At 36.4% G+C, this 14,499-nt stretch overlaps 1 protein-coding gene across 1 annotated transcript in view; it reads right to left on the bottom strand.

The window, feature by feature from the left end:
* Positions 1-741: 741 nt before the first annotated feature.
* The window catches only part of GOLPH3 (golgi phosphoprotein 3), a 38,216-nt gene continuing 24,458 nt past the window's right edge, over positions 742-14,499 (bottom strand). The window contains exons 3-4 of the mRNA XM_006907111.3: positions 12,096-12,210; positions 742-2,650 (exon numbers count right to left, since the gene is read on the bottom strand). Of these exons, the coding sequence (XP_006907173.1) occupies positions 2,226-2,650; positions 12,096-12,210 (540 nt within the window). The 3' untranslated portion in view covers positions 742-2,225. The remainder of the gene's footprint in view (positions 2,651-12,095; positions 12,211-14,499) is intronic.

The raw sequence follows: 14,499 nt of genomic DNA, 5'->3' as shown, positions 1-14,499 counted from the left end.
TTCCTGCTTTCAAGAGGACAGTAGCAGCAGCAGCATTTTATAGGAAAAAGAGTTCTAGGTCACACTCTCTCCTCCAGATTGTACTACTTTTCCTCTCCTCTGAATATAGAAAAATGTTCTGAAGCTGGGGCCACACATGAGGAGAGATGTGAGTGCACTCCGCTCTAACACTGACAGAAGTTCAGGCGAGGCCCTTTTCTCCTTGCTTGAGAAACAGAGGCTGAAGTGAAGAATCCCTTAGAAATATCCACTGCCTCGCACCCAAAATCCTTTCAAGGGAAAAACAATGAATCTTTACCTGAAAAGAAATTCCAGGATACTAATATCAGTTTACAGTATCCATTTTATGGGAGGAAACTATAAACAAATAGTTTCTATACTTAGTTACCACCAGCAGTGTCATTTTTGGAGGTAAAGGTTATTTTAGTGGATAGAAAATCTGTCTTTTTACATGCCTTAAAAGAGGGACTGGCAAACCACTGCCTCATGGCCGGCTGCCTGTTTCTATAAATATGGTTTCAGTAGAACAGTCTTGCCCATTTATTTGTATTGCCTATGGCAACTTCCATTCAGCAGAGTTTAGCAGTTTCAACAGACACCATATGTGGCCTAAAGCCTAAAATCTGGCCTTATAAGAAAAGCTTGCCAACCCCTGCATTAAAATATTACCATGCTATACTAAGGCTAAGTAAAACTTCAGAAAACTAAGATGGAATACAAAAATACAAATGACATGCTTGCTCTGATTCAGGCACTTTCAAGATCATAGTTTATTTTATTACTTCAGTTAAAAAGGTAGTATACAGATTAGAGAATCCCTTAAAATTCAACTCTAGAGTTATACACCATCTAGTACTTTTGCATTGACTGTTAACCAAAAAAATCTCTAAACACCTGAAAGCCCCACTATTAACATGAACTACAGTAATACAAAATTTGACGTTTTTTCAATATATAGTATTTACATTATGAAACCAATGGTGATATGATAAACAGTGATAAAGAAATAGTAAAAATAAACTTTAAAAAGCAAAGGTTTATATTCTTACAATGTGCTAATTATCATAATTGTATATAAAAATTAAAACATAGCAGAGCTTCTGTTACAAAATTCTTAATCATCTGAATTGTAGTCATCACTTGCTAACAATTTACATGCAAAATCTGCTAGGACTGACATTTAATTTTTTTCCCCAAGAAAGTGTGAGTCGATAAATGACATTTAAGAGCAGACATTAATTTACTTATGGTCAAAAAAAGAAAAAACTGTACTCAAGATTAGTACTGGTCACAAGCCTCTTCCCTACAGAAATGATAAAAACAGTAAGACTCAAAAATCATTCCAAAAAGGAGATGCATAGGCAAAGAGTGCCATGAATGGCACAGCTAAAAAAATATCAGGACCAGACACACCTCTCTCTCCTTCAATGATGAGGGGTCTATTTTGCCATCAAATAATGACTAAAGCAAGTGAGGGGCACCAGGTGTGCAACTAATTAAATCTTGCAAAATACTAAGATGGAGGTGGGGTGGCCAGAAGGGGCAATTTATATATAATTCAAACTATATACAGCATAACTGGAATGCAGCCTATCCCAAACTGGCTTTGTGAAACGACTGGACCTTTGTGATTTAATAGTTAAAATTATAACAAGTCTTATAATAGATTCGTATGGGAAGCAAAATCCAAGGGGCATTTTATATTATTTACTGTGTTGTTTCAATTTAAAAATAATTTTGCTAAGTATACATCTCAACTGAGGTCTATGTATAAAATGTCCTAATAGATAAAGATATTTACCTTTGGTGAGTTAAAGGCCTTTTTGTGACTTCCGTCTGAACTGTAGGCAGAATATGAGATGTGCATGCACATGTGGGAACAACTCAACCTGAGGTAATCCAAAAGATGTGCATGTAAGGAGACTGGAGGTACTTTGAAAGTCAAAGCATACCAGAAACCCCAAACAGGTAATGGTGAGAATGGCAACAAGGAATGGAATGCCAATATGGCAGTAAAACTTTTTTTAAAACAGAAAGAGGAAGGCCTCTCGTACCAGCAGAATCCTGCATACATATATATATATTTTTAAAAAGCCACTTACTATTTCATAAAATAAAAGCCAATTATAGTGTGGGAAAATACAAACTGCAGAAAACCAGAAGTCAATAGAAGAAAAACTACTGGTTTACATGAGAGGAAGGAGAATACTTCATTCTGAGCAGAGTTACTTGGTGAATGCTGCCACCACCGCCCACAGAACCTCGTTGGTGTTGGCCTTCAGACATTCCACTTCAGGATCTAAGTCAAGGAGCTGCCGCACTCTCTTCGTAGCTAAATCATACTGCTCATCCAGAAGCGGAGCAAAAGCATTCTCCAGAACATCGGAGGCATGGGCTAGGTAAATGAGGGCCAGCAAGCGCTTGTCCATGCGGTGAGGGTCATTCACCCATTTGTCAAGAACAGCTTCCTGAACCTTCTTGATGAGGCGCTGCTTAATGTTGTTGTTGGTGAGGGGATGTGTCGTCATGTCAAAAAGTAGAAAGTTCTGTTTCTCTGTTGTTAGTACACCCTTTTCTACCAGGTTTTTAGCTAATCGTTCCCGCACATTTCTTAACTGATAATGCAGTTTTAATGGATTCCACGTCTCACCTAAACAAAAGATTTCAGAAGTTAGAAATGATAGGTATTGACTTCAGGTCAAGAGGGTGGAGGAAGAAATGCTGTACTTGCCTCCTCCCAAGACCACATCAAAATTACAACTTAATAATAGAACAACTATCGTTGAAGACTTGAACAGAAGTCTTCTAACTAAGGATATATAGAAGGCAGCACAACAAGACTAGTAAGAGGGGTGGAGACGTGGAATGAGCTGGTCCCCCACACTGTGTGCTGACTGAGAATCAGGAGGGATGTATTTTGGCTGTGGCGGTCCCTCCTGAGGAGTGAGAGGTCCCAGTCGACACCAGTATCTCCAGCCCAGAGCACCAGTGCTGGGAAGAGGAATCCCCAAAACTTCTGGCTGTGAAAATCAGCAGGGATTACATCCGAATGAAGACAGAGGGCTGCTGGAGTCCCAGACATTTCTCTTAAGGTCTGCGCACAGACTTGCTTTCTCAAACACTCACTCACTCTGAACTCCAGAGACAGCAGCTCAGAAAGTGCCAGGGACATAAAGGGAGGAACTAGGGGCAAGGCTCTCTCTGAAGACAAAAGGATTGGCAGGCGCCAATGTTCCTTTGTTGAGCCCTAATCTCAGCCAGCCAGACCAGAGCAGGTGAACACCAAATCTGAGCTCTCCATTACCTGCTAACACTGTTCGCCCTGCCCTGGTGAGTCCCTGAGACTCCACCCAACCAACACACACATCTAGAAGCTCTTCCACCAGCTCCTATACACAAGCGTGCCTCAGCTCATACTGTGGACTTTCCTAAAATCTCTCAAAGGTTCACAAACCCCAAACAAGCTGCAGCTGGCCTCAGTGTGCCCTGTACCACTTGCTAAGCTACCCCAAAGCCTGGCACAAGCAGCAACAGGTCTCAAATTGCATTATACCTATCATCAAGTAGCCCCAACTCTGACATATACAGCAGCCGGCCTTGGCTTAGAATGTAGCCTCAACTAAGCAGCCACAAACCCAATGAGTGTGGCAGCTGGCCTCAGTTCACATCAGGGTGCCCCTAAAAGGGTCCTAAAGCCTAGCTCTAGTGCCAGCCACCCTGTTCGCAGAACAACCTCTCCCAAGTGCCTCTACGCCCAGCACAAGCAGCAACCAACCACAGATTACTTTGTAGCTCTTACAAGACGGCCCCTAGCCTGGAACAAGTAGTACCTGACCTTAACCTGCACTGGAGCCCCTCCCAAGAGGCTCCAGAACCAACGGAACTGGTGGACAGCTTCAGACCACACGAGACCACCCAATCACCTACACGAACAATGTACCCAAAGGGCAGACTCAGCAAACACTAGAGCTCTGCTAAAGCTACTCTCCCCCCAAGGTGTCAGCCCCCAAACGATAGTTCACCTGCTGTAATCATGACCAGCCCTTATAGCCAGACAGCTTGAGGGTCAATCACACCCAGTGATGTGCCAACAAGAATCAAGGCTCAACTACAACAGAAAGGCACGCACAACCCATACAAAGGGACACACCAAGAGCACCCAGCTCAGGTGACCCGGGAGACTGCGCCATTGGGCCCCACACAACACCTACTACATAAGGCCACTCTGCTAAGACTGAGAGACATAGAACTATCTAATACATAGAAACAAACACAGGGAGGCAGCCAAAATGAGGAAACAAAGAAACATGACCCAAATAAAAGAACAAGACAAAAGTCCAGGAAAAAAAAACTAAACAAAATGGAGGCAAGCAATCTACTAGAAGCAGAGTTCGAAACACTAGTTATAAGGATACTCAATGAACATAGGAGAATAGAGGATCTAGTGAGAACGTTGACTAAAAGCTAGGACACATAAAAATGAAGATAGAAACGATAAAAAAGATGACGTCAGAAATGAATAAATAACTTAAATGAAGAATACATTAGAAGGAATCAACAACAGATTCGATGAAGCAGAGGGTCAAACTGGCAATCTGGAAGACAAAGAAGCAGAAAACACAATCAGAACAGCAAAAAGAAAAAAGAATCAAAACAAATGAGGATAGTTTAAGGGACCTCTGGGATGTCAAATGTATCAACATTCGCATCATAGGAGTACCAGAAGAAGAGAGGGCGTACAAGGGATTGAAAACCTATTTGAAGAAATAATAACCAAACACCCCTAACCTGGTGAAGAAAACAGTCATATAATTAGTCCAGGAAATGCAGTCTCAAACCAGATGGACCAAAAGAGGCCCACACCAAGATACGTAATTAAAATACCAAAGGTTAAAGACAAAGAGAGAATCTTAAAGCAGCAAGAAAAAAGCAGTTACCTACCTACAAGGGAGTTCCCAGCAGAATGTGAACAGATTTCTTAACAGAAATTTTGCAGGCCAGAAAGGAATTGCGCTCTACCCAGCCAGACTATTATTTAGAATTAAAGGAGATAAGAGTTTCCCAGACAAGAAAAAGCTAAAGGAATTCATCACCACTAGACCAGTATTACAATGAATATTAAAGGGACTTCTTTAAGAAAAAGAGATCAAAAGTATAATAAATGGGGGTGGTATCATAGAGTAGTGGTTAGCGTGTCTGCTTTACACGCAGAAGGTCCCGAGTTTGAGCCCCAAAAGAGTCACAGTCCATACCCCTAGTGCACCAGGCCCCAGGGTGCACGCTGTGAGTGTGTGGGAGGAGACACCCCGCCTTCAGACATTCAGTTCTTAAGGGGAGACGGCAATAACCGTAGGTCAGGGGTGGAAGTGAGGGTGGGAATTTAAAAAATATATATATATGTTAGTAAAACAGGAAAAGAAAAAAATTTTCACTGACAAAGGCACTTAGTAAAAGATATGGATCAAACAACTATAAAACTATTACCAAGGTTAAAAGGCAAAAGTAGGAGTTCATGTGTAATTATAACAATAAATTAAAGGAACACACAAAAGTAGAAGATAATGACAAAAACATAAATACTTAGGAGTTAAGTAAAAATAGTGGTTTTAAAGTATTTTTTAATTTAAGCAACTATCAACTTAAAACAGATTACTATATACATAGCCTGGTATATATGAAGCACACTGTAACCACAAAATAAAAATCTATAAGAGAGATATACAAGAACTATGGAAAGGAATCCAAACAATGCTATACAAAGTCATCAATGTACAAAAGGAGAGAGCAAGAGAATAAGAAAGCAATAGAGAAGAACTATAAAAACAATCAGGAAACAATGAAATAGCAATAACTACATATCTATCAACAATTACTTTAAATGTAAGTGGACTAAATATTCCTATCAAAAGACACAGGGTGTCTGAATGAATAAAAAACAAAACCCAAACGTATGCTCCTACAAGAGACCCACTTCAGATTAACAGACAGACCCAGACTGAAAGTAAAGGGATGGAGAAAGATATTTCATGCAAATGGAAATGAGAGGAAAAAAAGCTGGGGTAGCAATTCTTAGACAAAATAGATTTTAAAAAAACAGCTATATATATATCAATAAAGATGTTAAATAAAAAGTCAAAGAATAACATTAACTATAAATTTACCATATGTAAGAGTCAAACAACATGACGCTTGCTGACATTGTAGAGAAAGAAGTTTTAAACTGAAATGTGGGCATTAGAAACTGTATGTTATAAAGCCAATCCTTGTAGATTAATTTAATTAAATACAAATATAATATCCACACTGGAAATCAGAAGCTAAATTTATAGTGTTTACATGTATTAAGTAACATGTTTTTGACAGGTTCTAATATAAAAAAGTATTTTTATAAGAAAAAGTATTACAGATATATATATATCAATGATTACTGGAAATAGTTACATATTATTTATTTTCACAATAAAAATATTTAGTCCAATTAAAAAAAAAGGGCTGTAGCAAGAAACAAGAGCATTTTGTAATAAGGGGATTAATCCAACAAAAGGATATAAGTCCTGCAAATATCTATGCACCCAATGAAGAAGCACCTGAATATAAAAAGGAGATACTGACAGACGTAAAGAGGATCAACATCATAAAGTAATAGTAGGGGACTTTAACACTCCATTGACATCAATGGACAGATCACTGAGGTAGAAAATCAACAAGGACACAGTGGCTTTAAAAAACACATGAGATCATACGAAGTTGAGATTTTTAGAGCATTTCACTTGAAAAAAACGATCAAATAATGAAAAGTTGGTACCGTACATTAAGTAAATTGAAATCACCACTTGCATTTAAAAAAAAACACATAACTTTTTTAAATAAAAAACCTTTGGCAAATTAGCTTCTACAAAAAACAAGCGCTGCACTCAACTTTCTTGGTAACTTCAAAAAAGAGAAGAGCTGAAATATATTTGGGGCCCTATTAGATTTTCAAACCTAATCATATAAAACCCACTGTCTCCCCAATAAATGTCCGCTGCACTTTTCACCAGACTGGGTTTTGTTTTGCATTTTCTAATGTCACTGGCAGGTGGTAGGGAGCCTAAGTCACTAGGCTAGAATTGGCTAGCTTGTTTTCTGACACTCTCAATTAACTTTTAGAAATTTAAACTAATAAATTAATAGCCACATTTATGTGAAAGCCAATAAAAAGCACTACTTCAATTCTATGATAAATTATTAACTATGCTTATAAAATGATTCAATTCTCAAAGTGCTATTCCTAGCAATTCACTAATCAAATAGGAAAGTATTCTATGCCTCAGAGACTACCTTGTCCATCTAATCCCAAACAATAAACAAAGAGAATCAAGATTATTCCGAGAAATCTTAAAAAAAAAAAAAATCCCTCTAATGCTGCTAAACAATGAATTTTTTTCTTTCTCATGGGAAATAAGTGGAATTAGCAGTTTATGATTTACTGTCTATTGTACTGAAGTCAAACTGAGGTTTATCCACATCTTTTTCACAATTAAATCTTATATACTGTGACCAATGGAACAGTAATGCTTATAAAGTTGCTGTGAGAATTTCTAAATTCCAAAATATGCTAACTTATAGTTTAGTGTTGCTACTAAAAATGAGAAGATCCTCACATAGACAGACCCACCTTCAAATAAGGTATTCCATTTCTGACTGGACCTTCTTACGGGCCATTATTTCTGCCTCAGAGGAAGTAATAAAAAGAGACTCAGATATCATCCTCTTTTGTAGCAGTTCCCCGGAAAAGGGCAAACTTTGTATGCTCACTTCAGCAAAACTTATTCAGATCTCCATAGATATTTGAAAGAATGAAGAACTCTCATAAGCAGAAGGCTGAAAGAGTATAACATGCGAATGTTGTTTAATTCTATTTGGACCACCCCTAAAAAAAGTATAATGAAATAATTTAGTGGGCAAAGTGTCTTGGCATCCTAACGTTTCTGCTTTTTATTTTAAAAGAATGAAACTAAGCTAAAACCAAAGAATAAAGCCACCCTGAGATTAGCATACTTTCAGGACTACCAGTATAAATTAAGATGGAAGGAAGCTAGCTGGATGAGTAAAGATAAGATACTGTAATAGGTACTGGTATAGTACCTATACTAACTACTAAAGACCTAGGTGCTTCAATTTAAGCAGAATATTTAAATACCTTTAAATAATTTGTAATAAATGCCTGATGAATGAATGCTACTAAATTTCTAGATTAAAGGATGTTACTGTGATCCGTACTATTGTTCATCAGTCCCTAAATTATTCACTCCTATATGAAGAGACTCTGTAAGTTATACAAATTTAATATGTATAAAATTTATTTACAGTTCACTTTTCTATAAAGGAAATTGTGAGAAGTATATATAGAGAGGAAAAGTCTTTCAAAGGTTATTTATGTCCACTGCCCAACAATTACTCTGGCAGAAATGACATACTGACAGGTACCTAAATAATTTCACATACACACACAAAAAAACTGTCTTCCTTGACATGTTACAAAACTAAAAGCATGTTTATAAATTTGGCAATCTAGTGACACCTTGTGACCAAACTGATCAACTACATGTCTTAAGATTTCAGAAAACCAGAAATTCATTATTCTTAAAAAAGTAATCATTAAATATTTTTAAGTCTTTGCCCTCCAATATATGTATATTAATTTTTTTAAATTATCAAGATATATATTTACAATATATCAGTAGTTTTAGCATGTACAGATGTACAGTGTAAGTAATAATCAAACAAACCCCTAGAATCCTCTCCACCCCAGCAAAGAAACCTCTGGCAGGACCTTAGATGCCTCCCATGTCCTTTGCCTCGGAGGTAACAACCTGAACGATTTGTGTTATTCTCTTTTACCACCTATGCAAGTAACCCTCAACAATGTAGTACAATACTTAAATTTAAGTTTTAAAAATCAAGTAGCAAGCCGACTTAGCTGTGTAAGGATAGTCCACTCATTTTACCACTCCCTCTAATCCCTCTAAACAGGAACAATTCCTTCCTTCAGTCTCATTCTGACTCTTCAAAAACCTAGACCATGTTCCACTTCCTCCTCCAACTACTAAAGTTCCCAAGGATTTCTCTTTTCTCTGAGCTACTATACTTAGAGAACCATACTACTAAATTCTAATCTGTTATCAAGTTATTAGAAATATATAACCGTTCCCCAAATGGGTTTCAAGATTCTTTCAGTCTGGAAGCACTTCTAAGTTTCATAGCACACTTGTCAGTATTGCTGCACTAACGGGTATGTGATAACACTCATTATCTTGAAGCAACTGAAAATTTTAAAAATTTACAAATCAACAAGCTGGCCACAGAACTGAACGCTTAAAATTGGTTAAAACAGTAAGGGATATGCTGTGTACATTTTACCACAATAAAACAAAATGTTTTTTTTTTTAAAAATCAGCAAGCTACTATCAGTACCAGGTGGAAAATAGATGTTTTCTTAATTTAAAAGAAATGTGTTTTTCTTCTCCCACTATGGATTCCCTTCTTTTATGCTGAAATTGTGGTTCACTCTTAATGTATGTCAGGAAAATGCAACTAAGATGCTAGAGGTGATATTCCGGCATTGGCATTGATAACCATTCTAAACTTTATAGGGCATTGTTTAAAAAAATGACTTGCTAAGTATTAGCCTCACAGTTTACTCAAATTCCTAATTCAAATGGACAGTTTTACAAAATCTTGATTGCTTTTAAGTACTTTTGAGAAAAGCTTAGACTGTTGCCATCTTTTCACTCCTCAATCTGCTAAGAACAGAGCAACATCAGCTCAAGTTGAGAATCAAGTTGATGTTCATCCTCCTTGAATGCTATACTAACTGAATTCATATTAATAAATTCATTGGTAGGAATTCAATTTAAGGTATATAAACTGTCAAAGGAAATTAGATGACCTAAGACATTATTAAACCAAAGCCCCAGGTTCTGTTAGCACAAAGATGTTAGAAAGAGATCACTGATAGATGGAACATCTGAGAACATCTCCATAGTGCTAAGTGACACCAAAGTGGATATTAATAACACTAACATTAAGGCAATATCCACTATATTCCATAAAAAGAACTTCAGCACTGTAATTTATTTGCCAAAAAATAAAAAACAAAATAATAATAATAACAACCACCACCACCACCACCAACTTAAAGAAACCCTCCTTTTGGCCAATTGAGAACCTAATTACAAGTTGTGATTTGTAGTAACAATAGTGGTCAACAATGGCAGCACGATATGAGCTCGACCCAAAGACTGCTTAGGTCAGTTATCTCCAAAAAATATACAAAATGATCCATTAGGGTACAGTTAGAAGTTATTAGCACTTCCGCCTTTATCTAAAAATAATTATATTTGCTAACATTTAACATATAGAGTTAACAGTAGGGCCCTCACTGAGTCAGTCAGTTGGATGGCTGCATGTTGCTGACAGGTGTAAGTGGAAGGCTAACTCCAAAGATGGCTAACACTGAGTTGGGCACGGTGACATACTGCATTGGTATGTGCTGAGTAAGTAAGTAGATTTATGAATTATAGTATCTAGTTTTAACCAAAGAAATCTTCATCAAATGAGCAAAGTAATTTAAAAGATTCTTGCAAAAGAAATTCTAAGATATCACCTATATCCTAAGCACAAAGGGGGAAAGGGTAAAGTTAACGTTTCTCTCAGTGAGGTACAAAACTTTACCAGATCTACAAGAGGGTGGTCAAGTACAAAATTTCAAAATAATCAAGACAATCTTGTAAATAAATTTATGTTCTCTCTCAAAAAGAAGGAAGAATGAACCCTGCCCTAAGTGTAAAATGCCCATTATTGCCCTATTAGCCAAGACTGGAGTATGTATATTCAATTTTTAAATTAAAAAAACATGCAAAACTCAAACTCTCTTACTGACAGAACATACTCATAATAGAACTTATTTTAGAAAATATTTATAAGTGAGAAAAATGTCATTATGTTACTTACCAATTTCTGACAAAGTCTACATTCTTAAAACAGTTGCTCTAAGCAGCAATATGTTTGAACATGAAATAAAATAACAATACATGTACAGTTGAGCCTTCAAAGATGCATGAGCTAGGGGCACCGAACCCTATGCAGTTAAAATTAACATATAACTTCTGACTCTCCCAAAATTTAACTACTCATAGCCTACTGCTGACCGGAAGCCTTACCAGTCGATTAACACTTCTTATGTTATATGTATTATACATTGTATTCTTACAACAAAGCTAGAAAAATAAAATGTTAAGAAAATCATAAGAGAAAATACATTTACAGTATTTATTGAAAAAAAAATCCACATGTAAGTGGACTATGTTGTTCAAGGGTCAACTGCATGCAGAAGTTATGCTTTACATAACAGAGGGGAAGATCAACTTAGGCCGATACTCAAGGAGCTCTCTATCAAGAAGTTTAGACAAATACACAAATAACATAAATGAAGTCATTAGTGCTGTCAACCAAATATTTCAGGTTCTTCCCCACTACAGTGGCACTTTTCCATCTCCTTAAACTTAGGGGAGGCCATGTGACTTGCTCTGACCGATGAAACCTAAATTGTGCGTCATTTCTGAGCAGAAACTTAAGAGTCTGAGTGATCTGCTATGTTCTTCTTCCCTTTACAATAGTGACTGACAATGCTCCAGATGGTGGCAGTTCCACTTGCTTGGCTGCCAGAGTGAGAATGAAATGGACTGTGACTGACTTACCATATAAGTGAGAATTAAACGGCTGTTTTAAGCCACTGAAGTTTGGGGGTTGTTTGTTACCACAGTTTAACTAACCTGTCCACAATAAGGTAGTGTGAGGTAACTCTGATAAAGAATGATGAGAGCTTTAAGGAAGAACATTACAACTCATCTGGCATCTGCTCAATCTGGTGAAAGGGGATGAAATTTTTTAAACCACTATTTCCCCTATTCAGTAACTGATAACTTTAAAGTTTGCCTAAAAACTAAACAAGCTGTTGGTTATTTTGTCTGCATTTCTTTCAAAAGGATTTTAAACTTTTACAAAAAACTTTTAAACAGAATACAGTTTTTAGTTTACACACAGAAACTTACCACTAAGTAACTCTATCCAGTTCTGGACTGTTTCTGGAGGCTGAGTCTCCTTAACATGCTTCAGAGCTTCATCAAGAAGAACGTCCCCTGTTGGGGCATCAGACTTACAGATCACCTAAAATGCAAGCAATAACAAGGAAATGATCTGCTGCTTCCTTTTCTCTGACTTGATCTCTTTAAACGAAAAACTTAAACAATTACGCAAATAATTCAGTACAGTTAAAACCCCAAGTGTTCCTTTTGTTACTAAACCATGGGCTATTTGATCCACAAATTCATTTTTTAAACATTTACTAGTTCCAGAAACAGTCTCAGTTTTATGTAAGAATTCAGTATATGATAAATGTGGCATTTTACATTGGTAGAGACATTGTTCGATAATGTTATTAAAACAACTGGCTAACATTAGCAGTAAAAATTAAGATAGACTGGAGCCGAGAGTTTATACCACAATAAAATACAAAGATTTAAATAATGTAATATAATTCTGGGGGTGAGAAAAGCTTTTTGAAAGTTCTGACAACTAGCATGAACATTTAAAAAAATAGCAATAGGTTTGAGATGACATAAAATTTTAAATACTACAAATATTTCTGTGAACTATATTACAGATACAGAATCCATCTTAAGAATGGAAAATTCAGAGTTAGGGGATAAGACAGAAAAATGTTATACTATTTTACCCAAGTAGATCGCTTATAGCTTTCATTAATGTTCTTGCCTCAGCAAAAAATTTCTAGTTGAAATTCTCTAATATCAAATTTGAATGTTACAGTAATGTTAGCTATTAAAATGTGAAATTTAACAGTATCATTTTTTAAATGCAACAATCTTCTCTCAAATTTATCCTCGAAGTATCCTTTACCTTTTCGCTCAATCTTCTGAAAGGTTAAAAAAAGTACTTACGATACCTATTTCTGAGATAGTATGACCAAAATGTACACCACAAACCTTTTTAAATTTTTCAGTTATAGTAAAGAAGGCAAAGAAAAAGGTAAAATTAATTTTAATGTAACTTTAATATAATTTTAATATAACCCAGTATAGCCAAATATTAACATGCAATATTTTTTTTTTTTTTAATGCCTACAGCACCTGGTCTTCCTAGGTGGTCTTCCATCCAAGTACTAACCAGGTCTGACCCTGCTTATTAGCTCCTGAGATCAGTCACTGGGCTTGTTCAAGGTGGCATGGCCGTAGTCCATGGACCACGGCTCCACTGGGATGCGAACCCAGAACCTTCTGCGAGTAGAGCAGACATGCTAACCACTACACTATGGAACCATGTCCGCAATAAATATTTTTAAGTTGAGATATTTTACATCTTTTTTTTCCACAGTAAGTATATTTTTTATAAAAAGCAAATCTCATCATGACATTCCACTGTTTCCGCTTAAAACTCTTCAGAGACTCACAGAGTAAGTTCTAAACTCCATAACAAAATTCAGTAACATGTAGCCCACTATCAAATATTCTCTGCTCGCACATATAATTTCTACTTAGTTCTTTTTTCCCCCTTAAGAGGAGGGAGTCTCATTCTTAAATATGAACAGATAACCAAAGATGACATTTGAAGGAAAGCCTTCAACAACAGAGACAAAGAACTTTGATGAAACATGCATAACACAGATAAAAGAAACTTTCAAAAGAGCCATAACATCCTCAGAGATTTAAAAAAGACGTTACATCCATAAAACAAGAACAAGAAGCCACAATAAAAAACAAGAGCTCCTGAAAATAAAAAAAATGTAAGAGCCATAAAAAGAAACTCAGCAGAGGGTTAAGAGATAAAAGAGGCCAAGAGAATGTTAATTATGTCAATTATATCTCAATAAAGCTGGGAAATAAACAAAAGTCGGGGGGTGGGGGGGAGCAGCCAAGAGGTCCACATTCAATTTATAGCAGTCTAGAAAACGGAGAGAAGATAGAAGAAATTTAAGAAAACTTCTCAAAACCAGAAGGTACAAATTTCCAAACTGAACGAGCCAGTGCACAATGAAGTTTCATGCACAATGAATTTTTAAAGACTCACATCAAAGCATATCATACAATTTCAGAACACTAAGGATAAACAGAAGATCTCAAAGACTTCTAGAAAGGAAATAAATAGGTATCATACAAAGAATGAAAATCAGAAGGGCACCAGACTTTAACAGCAACTCTGTAAACTAGAGGACAAGGGGAAATACTATCGAAATTCTGTGGAAACATAATTTAAATCTAACATCCTATTCCCAAACTGTCAAATAAAACTGAGGCAGCGTTTCGAAGTATGCAAAATCTCAAAATAACTTCCTCTCACAAGGGTCAAAGAAAATATTAGATACAGAAAACAAGATGCTGAAAGCTGTGAAAATATGACAGAAGTCTGAGCGGAACAAAGCATAAACCAGTCCAGGCTAGA

This window comes from Pteropus alecto, unplaced genomic scaffold (genome assembly GCF_000325575.1).
Source record: "Pteropus alecto unplaced genomic scaffold, ASM32557v1 scaffold152, whole genome shotgun sequence".
Lineage (NCBI taxonomy): Eukaryota > Metazoa > Chordata > Mammalia > Chiroptera > Pteropodidae > Pteropus > Pteropus alecto.
Note: the sequence above shows the minus strand (reverse complement) of the source record. Positions and strands in the feature narration are given on the sequence as shown.